This window comes from Alosa pseudoharengus, unplaced genomic scaffold (genome assembly GCF_046254945.1).
Source record: "Alosa pseudoharengus isolate Yale_2024_CS ecotype anadromous, Long Island Sound unplaced genomic scaffold, YU_APseudo_1.1 YU_APseudo_1.1_scf_6, whole genome shotgun sequence".
In the NCBI taxonomy this organism is placed as follows: Eukaryota; Metazoa; Chordata; class Actinopteri; order Clupeiformes; family Clupeidae; genus Alosa; species Alosa pseudoharengus.
In genome coordinates, this window is record NW_027468848.1 from 32042486 (window position 1) to 32062965 (window position 20480).

The 20480-nt window shown below is 43.1% G+C and overlaps 1 protein-coding gene across 4 annotated transcripts in view; it reads left to right on the forward strand.

Moving 5' to 3' along the window:
* The window catches only part of pde4d (phosphodiesterase 4D, cAMP-specific), a 153757-nt gene that overhangs the window by 128328 nt on the left and 4949 nt on the right, over positions 1 to 20480 (forward strand). For 3 of the 4 annotated variants that reach the window (XM_076271023.1, XM_076271025.1, XM_076271026.1), the window contains 10 exons: positions 5687 to 5878; positions 7591 to 7627; positions 7798 to 7874; positions 7960 to 8009; positions 12152 to 12264; positions 18884 to 18977; positions 19386 to 19561; positions 19859 to 19957; positions 20066 to 20230; positions 20372 to 20471. In XM_076271023.1, the coding sequence (XP_076127138.1) occupies positions 5687 to 5878; positions 7591 to 7627; positions 7798 to 7874; positions 7960 to 8009; positions 12152 to 12264; positions 18884 to 18977; positions 19386 to 19561; positions 19859 to 19957; positions 20066 to 20230; positions 20372 to 20471 (1103 nt within the window). The remainder of the gene's footprint in view (positions 1 to 5686; positions 5879 to 7590; positions 7628 to 7797; positions 7875 to 7959; positions 8010 to 12151; positions 12265 to 18883; positions 18978 to 19385; positions 19562 to 19858; positions 19958 to 20065; positions 20231 to 20371; positions 20472 to 20480) is intronic. The other variant, XM_076271024.1, reaches the window with a different exon arrangement.

Genomic DNA, 20480 nt, shown 5'->3' on the forward strand with positions numbered 1-20480 from the left:
TAAAATTAAACATGGTTCACATGCCAGAGGAATGCTCTGCCCCCAAGTGCCTAACAGTAATTAGCGTTCAACATAAGTGCTGATGGCAGCTCAGATTACTCTCATGACTGAACGAACTGACACCAATTAGTCAAGGGAAACGACCAGCTGTCTATCAAAGAATGGGTTTCTGGGGTTTAGAACATGTGATTATATGCCTTTATTATTTCTTTTCAAACATTACTTAGTTTTACTACGACATGTGCAGTCGTCTTTGTCCTTCAGTCTTACTGCTCCATTGGGTTTGGTTTAAAATTACACTAGTGTTACATTTGCTTGAGTGATCATACAGACGTTGGCCAACAGTCACCAGTCTCATTATGAGCCCCAAATGGAATGGCACTAAGCAGTGAACATGTGTGGTCTAGCTCAGGTTACCTTCAATTACTGGGTCAGGCTGTCTGCAGTAGCTATACATCGGTCATATCCTATCAGAAAGGCCAGAATGTAATTACTGTACTACAGCAAAATAGCCAGCAGTGTGCACATACAGTACACATGCGGCAGACATGTGGAGGTGGGTAACATTAGCCTTTTGTCTAAGCATGAGGTTACCTGCAGCCAAAGGAACAGATGGAGATGCTCACTTATCAGCTGTTTAGCCTTGTAGGAGAAGAATGGAGGAGAGAAAGATAGAGAGAAAAGAGAGAGATAGAGTGCTAGAGAGAGGAGGTGGGAAGGAGGGAGACAAGAAAATTTGTCTGGGACCAGCTTTCTTTAGGCCTGTGTCCAGGAAACAAAAGCTTAGCCCAGAAGGTCAAAACACTTGGGGAAGTCAAGAGATTTTGGACTGATGGTAAAACATTTGACTGCATGATTTAATGTACTGAAAAAAATCAAAAGTATTTCCTGTTTGTTTGGATTTGTTTGTTTATTTATTTAAATGCGCCCATATTCCCAATGCGTATACAGTGTGGAAAATTACAGGCAGCGATATCAAGCATGATTTGGTAGACACCCTTTAGAAAAAAATACTACATCAGGATACATTTGTTTATCTCGAATGAAAGACTTTTCGAGCATGGAGGAAACTGCCCATGGCATCCTGTGGGGAAACATTTGTGTTTGGCACGCTATCCACCTCAGTGACAGGGTGCGGTAGGCTACATTCACTCCAGAGTTCACCGTTATCAATAATGCATGGCTGGCTGAGTTGGCTACACCAGGCTGAAACCCAGTCGGTGTGGTGTGATAGCACCTGGGGGAGGCTTGCCATCAGCCGAGTCTTGACACCAGCTCCTAGACTCCCATACAACCCTCCCTCCCTCCAAACCCTTTCCCCTCCACCCAAACTGTGAATGCAGCCAACTCATACTGCTCTCATACCAGCGCCCAGCGGGAGGTTGTTATGGTTATGGTTATGGTGTCAACAGGGCTAGGATGGGACTGTATGCATAGGCTGAGTATCTCGCAGAGTATCTCGCAGAGTATGCTGGCCTTCCAGTGAAAGCAAAAGCAGCATAGTGCCACCTTCTGACCAAAGAGTTGCCTAGTTCATACGCTGAGAGGGAGAATACAGTTTTTTTCAAATGCTTACACACTAAATCTTTGCTTGTCACACAGTTTTCTAAACATCATAACCCCACACCAAATCTGCAAAATCATACACTAATTCTCAGTGTTTGACTCAGTTTTCAATTGACTAAAACACATTTTGCGAAACACCAAACACAATTTTCTACTTAACACACAAAAATCGAATAGGAAGTAACTTGATTTCATTTTTCAAACACAACCCATCAAAATACCACACTAAACCACCAGTGCTTCACTCTCTCTCTTCACATGTGTAAACACTCATTACTTTACGGAACACCATCCAATCATTGCCTTAGTATAGGCCTATGAATAAATATACTCTATATGTAGGTATGGACCCTTTCAATCTGGCCCTAGAGGATTTCCGGTTGAAATGTTCAGAACCAATGCAGATTCTTTGAAAGGAATGTTCTACAAAAAGTCGACTTTACAGTATGTACACTAGTCTTTTTTACTATATTGTTGTGTCTCCCCAAGTTACCATTAGCTCAATACATTTTTCTATAGACCTACAGTATGAATACATACACAACCCCCCACAAACACACACCAAACACACACACACACACATACAGACACACCCACACACAGACACAAACACACACACACACACACACACACACACAGACACAGACAGACACAAACACACACACACACACACACACACACACACACACTTTTCATTGGAAAAAGCAAAGTAATTTGATAGTAGTCAGTCATTTCCGTCTTAGGCAAAATCAGCTTTTTCAGAACTCCATGTACATCTGGTAGTCATTGTATTTTGCTTTGCTTTGTTCTTGTTGGCTGTAAAATACTGTATTTGCAACAGCAAATTATTTGCGAAAAAAATCACTATTTTTGGTTTCAATACAGTTTTTTACAATTGTTTACACACGTTTTCAAAACTCTGTGTCTATTTTTCAAAACTCCACACACAAAACCCACAACTGCTCACACAAAATGCAAAATGCCCCAAATCTCCAGCAAAATGACACACAACATTCAAAATGTCAAAAACACATGTTTAAAGCAAACATTCGCCTCACATTACAAACACATTTGTCATAATATGACATTTTGGATACCTCACCGTTGCTCAAAACCTAAAGCTCTTCTGTCTTAGGCTTTCTATATGTATTTCCATACAAGAGTGAAAGTTACGGTATCAACAAAGATAAGTTGAAATACACAGTAAAAATGCAAGCAATATTGAAACCAAAAATAGTGATTTTTCCCAAATAATTTGCTGTTGTGAATACAGTATTTTACAGCAAACAAGAAAAAAAACAAAGAAGAATACAGTGACCACCAGATGTACATGGAGTTTTGAAAACACTGATTTTGTTTTTTTCTAAAGACAAGTGTGTGTGTGTGTGTGGGGGGGGGGGTCATGTACAGTATGTATTCATAGGCCTATAGACCCTTTCAACTGCAGAAACAAACAATTCTACAGTAAGCTTTCCTAAGGCATTTCTGGAGGCACAGAAAAATGTATTGAGCTAATGGTACTGTAACATGGGGACAAACAAAAATAGAGTACATAAAAAGACAAATTTTACATAAAGTCAACTTTTGTAGAACATTACTGTAAGCTAAAGTCCGATTACTGTAATTTTCAAAGTATCTGCATTGGTTCTGAATATTTCACTCGGAAATCCTCTAGGAGCAGATTGAAAGGGTCTATACCTATATAGAGAGTATATCTATTCATAGACCTATACTAAGGCAATGATTGGATGGTGTTCAGTAAAGTAAAGAGTGTTTGCACATGTGAAGAGAAAGAGTGAAGCACTGGTGATTTAGTGTGGCATTTTGATGGGTTGTGTTTGAAGAACGAAATCAAGTTACTTCCTGTTAGATTTTTGTGTGTTAGGTAGAAAATTGTGTTTGGTGTTTTGCAAAATGTGTTTTAGTTAATTGAAAACCGAGTCAAACACTGAGAATTAGTGTGTGGTTTTGCAGATTTGGTGTCGGGTTATGATGTTTGGAGGACATGTTTAGAAAATTGTGTGACAAGCAAAGATTTAGTGTGTAAGCAGTTGAAAAAAACTGTAATACTGTATATTTCAACTTCTCTCTGTACCGTAACTTTCACTCTTGTATGGAACTACATAAAGCCTATGAAAGACAGAAGAGCGTTAGGTTTTGAACAACAGTGTGTACATGACGTATCCAAAATGTCATATTATGACAAAAGTGTTTGTAATGTGAGGCGAATGTTTGCTTTAAAGATGTGTTTTTGACATTTTGAATGTTGTGTGTCATTTTGCTGGAGATTTGAGGCATTTTACATTTTGTGTGAGCAATTGTGGGTTTTGTGTGTGGAGTTTTGAAAAATAGACACAGAGTTTTGAAAATGTGTGTAAACAATTGTAAAAAACTGTAAAAGAGAATGTGTTTAAAATAATGCACACTTTGTGGTTTGAACAGGACTTTTTTTATTAGTCTTTTATATCTTCTTTCAATATTTTAAGAAAGATTTATGGGCTTTTGTCATCTTTATTATTAGGACAGTGGATGGTGGGAGACAGGAACAGCAAATGAGTGGGAGAGAGATGTGGAGTGGGATGGAGAAATTATGTGGTATGGGAGGCTGCTACTTGTATAGCGCCCCCTGTCTAACATCTTTACTTTATCCAGCACTCCATTGTAGTCTCCCTGCAGTACAAGCTGGTGACTGCTGAATGGAGAGCACATTGTGTTGCCAGCAGTGTGTGTGTGTGTGTGCATGTGTTCGTGTGTGTGTGTGTATGTGTGTGTGTGTGTGTGTGTGTGTGTGTGTGTGTGTGTGTGTGTGTGTGTGTGTGTGTGTGTGTGTCTGTGCGCGTGTGAGTGTGCTTGTGTGTGTGTGTGTGTGTGTGTGTGTGTGTGTGTGTGTGTGTGTGTGTGTGTCTGTGAGTGTGCATGTGTGTGTGTGTGTGCATGTGTGTGCATTTGTGTGTGTGTGTGCAATGTGCATGTGTGTGCATGTGTGTATTCAGGATAGGGTGCACACTGTACCTGTTCCCCCAGCTAAAATGACTCGGCCTTGCTTGTGCGCCTGATCGGCGTGTTCCCTTACGCAGGACTCCGACGCAGACACCGGCTTTTGTGCCATGATTAGCGAAAGGCCAGCCCTGTCACCTGGTCTCCAGATTAGCACGGCACAGCTACTCTCTATGAAGATGACGCTGATGCTTACTGGCAGCGTTGACTACAGCGACAATGATGACGATGATGATGATTATTATTGCAGCACTGGGGACAGCTGGGGATGATACCGTCCCTACGTGTAGAGGGAATCCCTCTGAGGGGATTTATGTGCCATTAGGCAATAGCGGTTAAGAGGATCACCTGGGTGATGCACACTGACGTAGCACACACGCCTGCTGGGGATCCCCCAAACCTCTAGAGGGCCTCTCGAGGCCAGCTTAAAAAACACAGGCTATATAAAGGCTGTGTGCTGAAACGTCGGTCATTAATAAATATTAAGGGATCAGAGTGTGTGGCTTCTCTATTGTTCATTTGATAATCCTGGCCAGCACCTCTACTTGGGTGTACATTCCTCCTCCACACTTTTTCAGTTCATGAAGTCACAACAAAACATGTAGAGCTTTTGGAAAAAGAACAGTCTGTGTCTCATTTTTTAGGTTCAACAATCTATTTAAAATGTATTGTGTCTTCTCAAACTGAAAAAAAAAGATTATAGCTGTTTTTATCTGGAAAACCCGTGGACACAAAAGAAAAAAAAGACACAAGGGTTGAAATAGAGTGGAAAAAGTTTTAGGTCTGTAAGTCACCTCTCAAAGGAGCTCTTTAATGCTCTGAAAAGAACAATGCATAGCATTACATTTGACCCTCAATCCTGAGTACCGGTAATAGGGTCAATGTAAATTATACTCCAGTGTAATACTCCGGGACTTACAGTATATGAAATGCTTCACTTATTTTATTGGGATTTGATTAATCGACTCATTAGAAAAGTGCCATGTCTGTTTACAAGCTATGGGGCCTGTTGTATGTCTCAAATAATTGAAGCTTACAGTACTGTACACACACCCTCTCATATTTATTCCCCAAGCCCTACTTTCATGCTCCCCCACTGTGTCCTTTGATGTCTCTCCCACAGCTTTGATGTGGACAATGGCACGTCGTCGGGACGCAGCCCCCTGGACCCCATGGCGAGCCCCGGGTCAGGCCTCATCCTCCAGGCCAACTTCGTGCACAGCCAGCGACGGGAGTCCTTCCTGTACCGCTCGGACAGCGACTATGAGCTGTCCCCCAAGTCCATGTCTCGGAACTCCTCCATTGCCAGTGACATGTGAGTACCTGCCCGGGCAAATCAAAGAAGACAACACTGAGTCGATCGACGAAACAGTCTGGGAAAACCAGAACTGTTCCTCATAGATTATCAGGATGTGTGTGTGGGTGGCTGGGTGTGTGGGTGTGCGTGCGTGGGTGGATATTTTACTCTCCCTGCATCCCCTCACAGGAAGTTGTTGTGCTAGTGATCTCTATTTAGGCATCTCAGATGTAGGCACACTTGGAAGCTGCTGCTCCATTCTTGTTTAAAAAGTTCTGCTTAGCCTGGCCTTAACCACAGTCATTAGGTAGTGTCAGTGTGAACTGTCAAATGAACATATTGCAGTCACGGAAATGTGCATTTCATCACAAGTATATGGAAGCATACTGTTGTTATTAATATTATTCATATTTCAAAAGGTACCCATGCATTTAAGCAATAAGCCCTGAGAGGCCAAACTGTAGGTCCCACTGATTTTAGAACAGCTAAGGGGCATTGTTAGTCACGATGCCAAGCAACATCAAGACGCAGCTACTCTAACTTTTGTATGAAGTTGTGGTAGCGCAGTACTATAGAACGAAATGTGGTCAAGGTGTGTGTTTTGTTGGAATTTACAACAGCATCAAACTTGATTCAGCCCATCATAATCAAGGATCGGAACTATCCGTTTTAGAATATTCACCCATTATTTTCTGCAAGTTAAAGATCAATCAGCATACAGTGTCAGAGAGATAGTGCAGTAGTATAGAATTAAACACTACTACATTACATCACACATCACAATCATGTTTTGTAAGGTATGTGATCTAAACGGCTACTTGGAAAAGCATATTGTAAAATACAGTGCACAGTATTTTTGAGTGCATGTTTGAGTTCCACATCAAATAGCTTTGTCTAATTAGTAGTCTTTATAAATTGTACAAGGGTTGTCTTACCAACCAAACATGCAGCGAGCCTAAATAATTCAGCATTTGTCCACCTTTTTTTAAAGGCTTACCGAGTTTCCAATACATGACGCACGCATGGTGTATGTACTGTACAGAGATCATACATGCTTTGGGGGATTGTTTTACCATTTGACATGCCCTGGCGGTATCGAGTTGTCTGAGACTATTGCCATATACCCATGGGGCTATCTGGTTCCAAATCATCCATCTATCAAATGGGTTATTGACTGAGGTTGTTTGTGTGATTAGCAGCCATTTCTCAAAGAGGGAGTTCCTACAGTATCAACCTTTTTGTAATCCATTCAAGGCACAGTATTATAGAGAATGCAGAGAAATATTTCAGTATTACAGAGTATGCAGAAAAACATTTCACAGTTCAAGTTTAGTGTAGTAGTAGTGTAGTTAAAATAAAGAAACGTATACAGTAACTTCTGTTTGTTTTTCCTATCTTGAGAACATGGGAGCCGTGGCACTCCCAGAGATGAAGTTCTCCGGCCCTAATCTATCCCGTCGCTCAGCCCTGAAGCATGCCACGTGTGCTCAGCTGTTGTTTGGCCGCCACGCTTTGTAATGTTTACATTCTGCAGCTCCAGATGTAGTTCTCTGAAGTTCATGTCACGCTGAGCCTATATTTTTCAAGTGCAAAACATTTGCAAGAACGTTGACCCAGACTACGGTTTACATTGTATGTACCGGACCATTGCTTACACTGTAAATGTTTATGCAGAGTTATATGTTATCAGAGCTGAAAAGTAACAGACTTTGTCTTATTTCTTTTCACAGTCATGGGGACGACATGATTGTAACTCCATTTGCACAGGTAAGCAGAAGTGGTACTTAGGATAATGATGACAACTTCCAGATGGCGTTAACAGTGTGGTTTAAATAATGGCCTTAATCCCATTCCAATATTGATATCAGGCCCAGGCCTCAGCTGTTGGTGTTTTTATTTCATTGTATTTAAATAATATCAACTTCTTTCTCCCTCAGGTTCTGGCCAGTTTGAGAACTGTACGGAACAATTTTGCTGCATTAACTAATGTTCAAAATGAAAGGCCCTCTAACAAGTGAGTAATGTTGTGCACCTGCCCATGCACTCAACTGCGTGTGTATGCAATACTTTTTCCAAATATTGATCCCCGTTTCTCATAGGAGATCGCCCATGTGCAACCCACCATCCATTACAAAGACCTCAGTCTCAGGTACAGTTCTTTTTTTGCTGAATTTTGCTATTCAATGTATTTGTGTGCGTGTGCGTGTGTGTGTGTATGAGTGTGTGTACTTTGCATCCTCGTGCCGTGTAAAGGCCTTTGTTTCCATACTGAGCTGCCATGATATCTAGCATCCTGTTGGGGGTGCCAAAAGCATGGGGTCCCACTGTAAACAGTGTTACACACCTCAGTGGAAAAAAGAACCTCAGCTATGCAATACTCTTGGCATTGTTCCCTGCATTGGACCATATGTTCTGAACGGTGGGTTCCTCCTCCACTTGTACTGCTTCAATCTCAAAGAAAATGTGTGCCCCATCGTGGACAGAGATTGCCCCATATTTCTCACCGCAGGGCAAAACTGTGAGCTAACGCTCCAGATTTGTTGTGAAGGCCTTGTTCTGGTTTCCCTGTGCAGTGGCGTGTCAGTCGAGGCCTGACGAGACCAGAATAGCCATGTCCTTGAGCGGCATCCCTAGTTGTAGCACAGCAGCATGGTTGTGTATGAGGTCAGCAGCATGTGAACCAGCCTGACATGACATGTCATGTCACAGCTGCCCCTCTTGGGGAATACTCTCCTTAAACTATTGATGGTTTGACCTCAGAGAGCTATACTCTCTATACAACATGGCTTACACTAGTGAAGCAAATAAATGTCCATTTTAACGTAAAAGATATATAGAGAAAAATAGACTGATGGAAAGTGAAATAATGGAAGAACAAAAGACACAGAAAAAATAAACAATTGCAAAGATGAACATATTATATATTGCAATATGTTTTATATACTGTATATAGTTAAGTATATGATTTTGCAAGTACATGTTTAAAAATGATGGAACTGGAACATTAGGTGGGACAGGTATGTAGTATGTGCTTGTCCTTCTCCTCATACTGTTAGGTATGTGTATCTAACAGTGTATCTCTCTGTGTGTTAAGTGAATGGCCATTATGTGAGTGCTGCCTGCTAGCGTAGCCAGAGGAAGTGGTGTGGTGGGGAGATGTGACTTTAAGGGCTTCCCCTCTCACCTCAATCACCTAATTTATCAAGTGTCCATCAATTTATTGATTGCCTCAGCTCACTTTGGGCTATTTATAGATTCTTCCATAGCCAAACGGCTCCAATTAGTTGTTGGCGCAGGCACTTTGTCCATAGCATGGAGACAGAAGGAGAGAGGTGGGGGATGGGGGGGTTGAGGGGCCTTAGCAACACGGAGGGGGAGTAGAGCGTGGGCAAAAGTTGTCCGCTGCTGGGATACTAACTAGCAGTGATATGGATTAATGTCACTCTTACCTGGGAGCACCAGATGGCCTCAAGTGCCATGACTTTTTAAAAAGATATTATGTGAGGGCGTATTGGAAACAGAATGTCTGGGTTACTGTGAACTATCAGTTCATATTTTCTATGGATCTGTTGTTGTTGTTATTGTTATTATTATTATTATTATTATTATTATTATTATTATTAACAATAATAATAATAATTATAATAATAATAATAATATATTATAATGCTATTACTATGGGTCTGTTAATAGTCAAATTAATTGTCAAGTTGAATACAAAACTTGAAGTTGTGAGAGTAAAATTCCAAAGAGACAATTTACTTTGAAATAGAAGAACACCAGCTGTTGATTGTGTAATTAGTCTATAAATCAGTTGTACCACTGTATCGGATTGGCTGAAAACAACAGAGGAAGATTGGAATTTGTGTGTGCTTGGTTTATTTATTTATTTTTGGCTTGTTCTGTTTGGAACTAAACATGAAATGCAAATTGGTTTTGAGTCACATTTCCTTTGGCATACCTGGGCTCTTTGTTGATTACGTCAGCTTTATTTCACTGATCAGATATTACCGGTCCGTTCCGGAGTTTGCAGCCAGCCTTCTGTCTGTAGCGTAGAGTGGCCTCTCAGGGTTGGTGTCTGATGTCGCACTAAGCATGAGAAGAATGTCATTGACGTCAGCACCATCCCTTTCAGAAAGAGTGGCACCCCAGGCTTCACTTCCATAAGAGAATGGAGGACAGAGACTGACAGAGAGGGAGGGAAAGAAAGAGAGAGGGGAAGAAAGGGGAGAGGGGAGGGAGAGGGAGAGAGCGAGAGAGCAAGAGGAGAAGCATGAAAAGGAGAAGGAGAGTTAAGTGTGTGAGAGAAAGAATCTTGGGTCACACAGGGGGTGTTGTGCCGTTGCCATAGTGTGTGGGTGATGTTTGTTGGGCTTTCGCAAGCCAAGGCTGAGAGTATGCATGTGACACTCAGACTCGACCCTAGTCCCCATTTCAAACCTGTTGTTACGCACATACATACACCTCACACACACTCACAAACACACACACACACACACCCATGTGTCCTTGTTTGAAGTACAGGATTTTTCTTTTAAAAAAAACAACACAAAAATAAATTTAGTTCCTAGTTTTAACTATCACTGACAACATAAAGCTGCATTCAAATGTAAGACCCCCCCACAACATTTTTAGTATTACCTAAAAAGATCCATAAGAAATCCTTAATTACGGAACATACTTATGGAAAGTGAATGTACATCAGAACATCAAAATGTTTTATGAGGAGTGCATTGTCAGTGAAATCTGTGTATTCCTGTGAAGTGATCAGTCCAGGCAATGGGCCAGGGCGCAGTGAGCCAATTCTTAGTACATTTACAGAACCCAAAACACAAACCCTGCTTGAGTTCTCTGTGGGAAGCATGTGAGAGGACTCTGAAGAGCAAGATGGCCCAGTGTGGAGACTACAGAGGTCTCCTTCAGCACCTCACTGTGTCTCACAAACACACACACACACACACACGCACACACACACACACACACACACACACACTCACACACAGAGAGGGAACTCCTGCTCCACTCGGCTCCACTTCAGGCCAGGATTTCCCCGGTGCTCATCCCCAGCCACCATGCAGCTCCCTCGCTCACTCTGCTTCTCGCGTGCGCAGCTCTCCCGCTCTCGCTCTCCCAGCCTCCGGGTCCTGTTTCACGAGGAAGCGGCGTCGCTGCTTATCCCCCTCTTGTGCTCTCACGTTCGGCTATAGCAGCCCTGCTGCTCTTGGTCCTTGCTGCACATCTCTCTGGGTCCACTCGCTTAAGGAGGAGAGAGGAAAAGAAGAAGAAGAAGAAGACGAAAAGACAAGGAAGCGAGGAGGTGGAGGAGTGGGGTAGGAGAGGAGGTGTTGGTAGGAATTGAACTGATACGACCTGATACGTCCCTTCGTTCTGCATGGGTGACTATCCCTGTTAGACTGAGGAGACGAGCCTTCAAGGCTTCCTGTTAGCGTTAGCCAAGCATATGGTGTGTGAATATGTGTGTGTGTAAGCGTGGATGCGTGTGTTGTGCGTGTGGCAAGTCCACACCATGCCTCGCTCCTTTGTTATGGGCCAGACTGCGGGGATGTGAAACGCTGTTGCGTCTGATGGGTTGTGGACGTAATGCCCGCATCTCTTTCTCTCCGCCATGGGCCTGCTTGTCACACCGACTCTCCAGGAAGACTGGACACATGACTCTGGCCTGAACAGTACACTGGATCTGAAAGATCTACAGCACCGCTCTGCACTGTGACTATTTGCTTGCTTGAGTGTGTATGTGTCTGAGTGTTTTATGTGTGTGTGTGTGTGTGTGCTTATGTGTGTAAATAAACCGCCTCCTGTGCGGAAACACTGTATGTTTCCCCTGTATGCGTGTGTGCACGTGTGTGTGTGTGTGTTTCGGGGCATAGGACCCACTGCGCCGTGTGAGCTGTCATTGTGTGGCGCTGGTGGTGGCTGAGCACCGTCGGTCAGGGCCTCCCCTCTGGATTCCCTTCACCGCCACCTCCACGTCCTCCACTGCTGCCACCACCACCGCTGCTGGTGAGGACTGCCGTCTGGCTGGCAGGAGCGGGGGCTCGGCCAGGGGACAAGGCCCCTTTATTCTCCCCCAAGCAGGAGGCAGAGGCAAAGGACTAGGAGGAGGGCGCCTCGGTATGAAGAGCCGCCCATGCGTCCAGCCAGGAGCTCCCAACATGGCGGTACGCGGAGGAGGGGGAGAGCCTCCCCGCATGGCCGCCGCCGCCGCGGCTAGCCCCCTGAAGCGGCTCCGGACTGATCCCCCGCCTCTCCCCTCCTCTCTTCCCCTTCCAGAGGAGGCCTACCAGAAGCTGGCTACTGAGACCCTGGAGGAGCTGGACTGGTGCCTGGACCAGCTGGAGACCCTGCAGACCAGACACTCGGTCAGCGAGATGGCCTCCAACAAGGTAAGCCCTGTCTAAGACCCTGCGTGACCTTATCTATGTGCTCTTATTGTATTTATCTGTGTTCATATTAAACTGTATGGCATGCATGCCAGATACACGGAGACTGCTGAAGTTGTTTTGAACAAAAAAGCTGTGACATATGTTCAGTTTGTTGGCCTGCTGGGTCAGGATCTGGTGTCACGAGTCAGATGTCATGAGTCAGTGTGCTTGGTTATAGTGTCCTGCTGTTTTGTCCTGCCTGCACAAAATACCCATATACATATTATATTGTTGTCAGTACAGAATATAACATTGTAGTTGTGGTTGAGATACTTACCTAGTTCTACCATTATGGAGAACAGTCCATCATACTGTATCACCAGGGCCCAAGCTTTTAAATGACATCTACCTCCACGCTGTCTGGCCATTGGAAGGATGTTCCAGTCTTACTGTTCTTATTACTATTGGAAGCTATTAGTTTGAGTTCATTCACCCATGGATGGATAATGAACTTTCGGGTCCCTGGGCCAAGATGTATTAAGGGCCCCCCACTAATTGTCACATATGTGGGAGGAGGGGTTTTGGGGTCCTCCCCCAGAATTTTTTTAATTTGTTTGATGTGATTTCCTGTATTCTGGTGCATTTTGGGGATGGCCAATACTTTAATTCAATCAGATTCATAGCCTACATCCTGATTTTTGATATTGAGGCAATGATTCCATGCAAAGGCTTGGGCCCAAGGGCCCCCTGATTCCTTGGGCCCCTGGGCCTGGGCCCAGTAGGCCCGTGCAGTAATCCATCTCTGCATTCGCCTGATACTACTGATGGCTTGAGCTCATGTATAATGTATTTAATGCTGAAACACAGACAAGGAGGAGAGATTCAGTGTTGTGGTATGGGACAGACTCCCATTCTCCAGTGGATTCCATTTCCTTCCCAAGGTCAGACTTAGTCACACACAAGCTCGTTCTCACTTTTTGTCTCTTGCCCTTTCTCTCTACAATCCACCTGTTTTCCTGTAAGGGCAAGAACATTTAAGCCTGCCTATTTGACAAAGTGCATTGCTTTCAGGTATTGATAGTCTGGGACATGTAGTATTTTCATGTGATTAAGGCTTGGTGCCTCATAGAGTTGTAGAGTAGCAAGCCACCCATTGTTTCTAAGGCATCTTGATTTGTGTTTTGCAGCAATAGCAGCAACAGCAGCAAATCATCATGTAGGCGCCCACTGAGCATGCTCAGAACCTCCAGCACAGGGCCCAGCTGCTCTGCATACTGATGAGCTGCTGTCTCTCTTTCTCTCTCTCTCTCTCTCTCTCTCTCTCTCTAACTCTCTCTTTCTTTGTCTGTCTTTCTCTCTCATTCTCTTTCTCTATGTTTCTTTCGTTCATGCTTTCTTCCCTCTCCCCACAAAAACCACAAAACAGCAGAGACCACAGTGCACAGGCCGGGCAGCTAGACTGGAGGAATACAGAGAGAGTGAAAGAGAGAGAGAGAGAAAGAGAGAGGGAGATACAGAGAGAACGAGAGAGAGGTTGGCCATTGTGGAATCGGGAGAGGCAAGCAGGTCTGCAGGAACATGCACGCCTCATCACAGCCACTCACAGAGCTGCCTCGGGGTCTCCATGGCAACGAGCATAGGGCCTGTCAGGATGCTTGTTTGCTTGTGATCCAGAGCAGTGATGCTGTGCCATGGTCTCATACATGTAGAAAAGGCCTACGAGTTCATCAACACAAAACTGGACATTTACTCCCCTTATACTATCACTATTTTTTATATACAACTGTCCAGCCTAAATCAATCAGTAATCGTCTGATGTTCATCAGATACCGTTACATTCTTTCTCTTTCTGGATTGCTTTAATGCTTCTGTCATCTCTGACTTCACATTTTCAAAGCAATTAGCACAAAGGCCTAAACAGAAGCACTTTTTACAAAATTATGTATTTACAACATTGTTGATACATAATTTTAGTATGTGTAAAAAAAAAACAAGCTTGTCACAGCATGGACTGTATTCTTTCGTCCCAAGATGTAACTGTCATTGACATGTAAGACCTACAGTAAGCTCCTAGACTAGAGAAATCGGTACATTCAAGTACAACTTACTTGACACATTTCTTTGAGATATACCTACAGTAAGCATACAGCCCTCTTCATCAAATAACTAATGCAATACTTTTATCATTATTCTATGTGCCTTTGGCCTCTTTGACGCATGCTTGCAACTAGCAACACAAAGGTGGTACAGTATGTTTGTGATTACTGTTTGAAGAATTGTTCAAATGAGTTTCAAATAGAGGTTTCCCATTTGTTCAACATGATTTGAGAGTTTGGAGTCTTTCTATGAGAGCTTTGTTAAATGTTTTGGTTGGAGTGTAGAAAATGTGCGAAACCAATGAAAAATGCATTTGCAAGAGATTACTTCTGCTGTGCTAGGAGGGTGAATATGAAGTTTAAGTGGATCCCAGTTTTATTAAGTGCATCTTAGCAATAGTGTAGCCTACGGTAAATAAGTCAGATATTCTACATTGGTGCTGATTTCTCTATGAATTGATATACCAAAGTGCTGGTATTTGTTATACTGCGAAAGCATGCAGCCAGGCATGTCTAGTTATAACAGTCTAGTCTGTGTTCCTGAATGGATCTACCATGGTGTCTTGGTTTTATTAATGGTTGGCAGGGTTATAAGAGAATATGTAAGTCCCTGATCAGCAGTTCACACAATCACTGTTGTTGTCACTCCCGTAGATTGGATTAACTAAATTTGTCTTAGTTCCCCTACTCACACACATCACCACCTTTATCACCAGAACAGACACACACACACACACACACACACACACACACACACACACACACACACACACACCTACACACACACATACACACACACACACACACTCACACACACACACACACACGCACACACATGTTCGGGGAATAGACAAATCCTTCGCTAGAGCAGTAAACAGTCACACAAGATCAGGCTCACATTAAAACATTAGCTAATTTCTCCCTCAAGTGTTCTCAAGTGTTTCGCCAGAGAATCGACACAGAAGCACTGAGTCCAGGCCCTCAGGTGTGCCTGTATGGAACCTGCCACCAGCATTCTAGAAGGAATCACTGTTTAGGGTACATGTTACTCAAGAAGTCTCAGTTAAATATGGTGTGATGTGGTTTTTTTTCCCCCATTTGTGATCCCAGAGAGTGTGTTCACACCTCCCCGCTGGTCTAACAATAGAAACCTGGACTGTCTGTGTTCTTATGGGACAGTGGTCTATTACTGGGCGCGAGAGGTTTATAAAAAAAGGAAGGAAGGAAAGGAAGGAAAAAAAGAGGTGTCATATCTATCATAGCTGGAGACTGGACTGCCTCATCTGGTCTACCAAAGCTGTAAATTACCCAGAATGCTTTGGGCACTCACTGGGGCGTGAAGGTGTGAAGTCATCTCAGAGATGTTTTTTTTGTCATTCCCACATGAAGAAAAAATCCACCAGCTTCCTGACCATGTTTAAGCCTCTCAAGTCAATCTGTAGTGGAGCAGAGTGTCTACATTGCTAACCAAATCTTCCACATGGAGCACAGACGTAATTTTTCATCACATTATATCTCATTAACTTCTTAAGTATTAAGTATTCTTAAGGGACTGTCACTGGAGCAAATTATTGACTTTCCTCCGCTGCATGTAGAATACTATCCTCACAGACAGTGTGCAGTCATCTATGCCTCCTGTCCCTCGTCACCATACAGTCATCATTGAGTTGCATGAGCGTGAACTTGTATGACACGTAAAGCCAGAAGGATGTGGAGTTGATTTACTTATATGCTTATTTTACCCCCCACCCTCCCGACTGCCGCCAAGGGATCCGTAACCCTTTTAACCTTGTGCTGAAGACGTTATGAGCACACATCATATTTGAAGTCAGCGTGCCTCATCAAGGCTTCAAAATGAAGTCATCTCTGTTTGTCCTCCCCCCTTGAGAGCTTCTGATTGCAGCTAGTTAAACTGTCTCACTCAGTCATAAATACTGAAAAAGCCCCTTTTAATTCAATCATACGTCAAGTGGCGCTAACAGTGCAGCAATAACTTATTCATTAGTGTTTACCCAGGCAACCCCCCAGTGCGTCTTTCTGTTTTAATGTTTTTTTGCACATTTCCGTCAGATCGTATGTTCCGCTCTACCTGGACCACTGAGAGAGGGTTGTGAATCACTAGCAGGGCTCAATATTTCATGACCAGCGATGAGACAATTCCTTGTTTCCAGAAACTCATGTCATGGAGATTACCTCATCCTCATGACATAAGTCGCACTCACATGTACACACATCGTACAGTCCCATTGCTCAACATAGCACACACACACACACACACACACACACACATACACACATACACATGCATAATAAACACATGATACAAGAAGGCACACACACACACACACCTACACACACACACACACGCACACACACACATACATATACACACATATACACACGCACACAGATGAAAGTAGGGCATCTCCCCTGATGGGCCATGAGTGCGTATTGTGTGATTGTGCTTCTGAGTAGAGCACAGACCTCTCAACAGAGCTGTCACCATCTCATTGCACTGCACGGTACCAACAGGAGAGCAGAGGGGGAGGAGAGGGAGGAGAAGAGGCAGACCAGCCCTCCCCCTGCTCAGCTCCACCAATCAGCTGTGAGTATGATCTCACCCTGCACTATCTGATAGGTGGAGCTAGGTTTGAGCAAGCCACACAGTGCTTCTGGTCGTGAGCCCCCCCACACACACACCACACACAGACATACGCACGCACACCACACCTTCTCTATATGAGTGACAGTGTGAGGCAGTGCAGCTTTATTTGGAAGCTGCGTCTAGAGGACGCGCTGCTTTGCTTCCAGCTCCTGCATCTCTGGCCGTCGCATCCCTTTTCTTGTCCACATCCAGGCTAGCACACAAGCACTGGGCACTAAGGAATGCATCTTAACTTACACTGCATCTCTAAGCTGGAATGTCAGATCCTATAAAAATGGAATATTCTATATGCGTGGATGGATCTGGGAATAGGATTGGAATCTTTGTGGAGTCTTTGGTCCGGGATCGAGAAGGGATTTTGATGATGGACTCTGTTGCTGCTCCAGTGAGATGCTGAGGCATTCTGCTACGTTTTCCTCTCAATCTCGCGTCTGTACTCTACCTTATATTAGGACGTGCATTCTGTACTAACGGGTCATTCAAAATGCCTGAGACAAACTACCTTCTAACAGTGTCATGGGGATATATAAAGGTAAACGCCGTTTTGATGTTTAAACAAAAAACAACCTTTTAATGTAGGAAACAGATATATATTTATATATACACAGAGAGACACAAAGAGATGTTGAGAGGTACAGTAGATAACTTGATAGATGGATTGATAGTAGACAGTACAGTAGGTGGCGATTTGATTTACTGACAGATTTGACTTGAACTCTTGAGTCTTGAATGGCTTAATATTTTCCATCTATGTACATCTTAATCAATGCAGTTTAATTTGTTAAGTTGAGGTGTTGGTTGGGCAGGACCGCGACAGCTTCTAGTGTGATTTTCATTTTTTTCCCCAAGGACCATTGCTGATTGCTCACCTCCCAGGCCCCTCTCTACCTTCTTCTCGTCACTGACCCCCCCCCCCCCCCCACCCCATCTGCTATGTCTGACCCCATACTGTCTCTAATCAGTGTGTGTGTGTGGGGGGGGGGTGTATGTGTATGTGTGAGTGTGTGTTTCGCAGGTGTGTGTGTGTGTGTGTGTGCGGAATTAGTATGCTGCTAAATTAAGCTCAAAGCTGAGCTCTTTTTTCAGTGGTTTCATGGCATATGTGACCATGGGAGATGATGACGGAAGCATTCTTGGCGAGATTCATCTGTTTGAAGACTTATGAAATTATTTTTGTAGCAGGTTCGCTAGCTTACAAGGTTTATTTATTTATTTATTTATTTATTTATTTGATTCAATGTCGCATTTTCAGAACAACTGGTGCACAAAATGAATTGGAGGGATTTGGTTAGGATAAGTAATTGGTTAGGATAGAATGAAGGTCTTAACAGTGAATTCTCATGATACAATTTTCATAGTGAGGTAAACGCAGTATCATATATGAATATGCATATTGTGGTTATATCTCATTATATTGGTCTCATTCATGAGTTCTTTTAGTTAATAAAAGTTTACAGAAAAGTTTCATTTTTATCTTTTATTAATGCTTATTAAGTCCTCAGTATAGTTGGTGTTAATGAGGTTCCTGAGATTGTAATTTGTAGTTTACTGAAAGTACTGTACTACACCGAACAAAAATATAAATGCAATTATGTGATAAACTTGTGTAAACTGACACGACTGACATGTTCTGTGTTGTAATTTTTTTCAGTATTAGTCATTTTGTTAACTGATTGTTGCCGTTTATATCAGCCATACAGTATCAGTAGTTCACAGCTAAATCATTCCCTTATGTGGCCTGTTGCTTCTCTGCGAACACACTGAATTATATAATGATGCTAGCTTATATTTAACTCATTTGTTTCCTCACAGTTCAGAATAGCTGCATGGCCAACTAGATGCCATATGTTTTTGACACCCATGCATTTCCCCCCTGTAGTTCAAGAGGATGTTGAACAGAGAGCTCACCCATCTGTCGGAGATGAGTCGGTCGGGGAACCAGGTGTCGGAGTTCATATCTAGCACATTCTTAGGTAAGACACAGAACAAACAAACACCATCATGTTTCCAGTATTTTGTTCTCTGGTTTGTAATATATGGACTCCCCCATCATAGAATGTATTAATCTGGTGTTTCATATGACAAGAGTGCAGATTCTTTGATGAGGATTTTATGATGCGGAGACTAATAAACAGTTTATCGCTGACACACTGTCACACTCCAAATGTGTAAATGCTCATATTACATTCCAGCAATGAGTTTAGAATCAATGTTGATCGGATTCATGTTTATTTTGTGTGAGCAAAAATGCACCAGAAAAGGCTCCCTCATCAAAATTAAGGAATAGATGTTATTAATATCTAATTAATGTTAGAAAAGAAAGTTAAAGATAATTTCTCTCTCTCTCTCTCTCTCTCTCTCTCTCTCTCTCTGTGGCCCAGACAAACAGCATGAGGTGGAGATGCCAACTCCTCAGACGCAGAAGGAGAAGGACAAGAAGAAGCGGCCGATGTCGCAGATCAGTGGCGTCAAGAAACTCCAGCACAGCTCCAGCCTCACCAACTCCAACATCCCCCGCTTCGGCGTCAAGACGGAGACTGAGGACGAGCTGGCCAAGGTCTGCTCACAGCTCCCAGCTACTAGGAAGAGCACTGTGGTGTTCGATGTGTTTCATATGAATTGGTATTGTTGATAGAATTAAAACATACAGTGGAAAAATATGCTGTATTTCACTGATTGTCACAGAATGCAAATTGATAAGTAAGTACATGTAAATGTACAGAGTAGACTAGCGAGCCTAAAATCCATAGACTGACAGTATTTAACGAGGGAAGGCTCACATTCAGGTAATTTGGTGGTCTTATACTGGTGGATTTGTACCTGATGTGTATTATGTTTGTTCCCCTTATTTTAGGAGTTGGAGGACGTAAATAAATGGGGCCTTAATGTTTTCAAAGTCACAGAGTTTTCTGGGAACAGACCGTTAACAGTCATGATGCACTCGATATTCCAGGTAACAAAACGTTATCATTACACTTCATATAGCACTACTGTAGGTATAATTACATACACAATATTGGCCAGAGGCCTAATTAAAATGTTTTTTTTCTTCTGTCAACAGGAGAGGGACTTGTTGAAAACGTTTAAGATTCCGCTAGACACCTTCATTACCTACTTAATGACTTTAGAAGACCATTACCACGCAGATGTTGCCTATCACAACAATATCCATGCTGCTGACGTCGCCCAGTCCACTCATGTGCTGCTATCAACACCTGCCTTAGAGGTACACGTCTTCCCTTTCATGTCGTGTTCAGGGTGATGCCGTCGCTTAGTCCTAATGCAGCAACTTAGCTGGTCACATCTTTCAGGGGAAATCTTGATTGCACAGGCTTGATAACATAGGCACAATTCTCTCCCTCATCAGGCAGTCTTCACAGACCTTGAAATTCTCGCTGCCATTTTTGCCAGTGCCATTCATGATGTTGACCACCCCGGCGTCTCAAACCAGTTCCTCATCAGCACAAGTAAGTAGT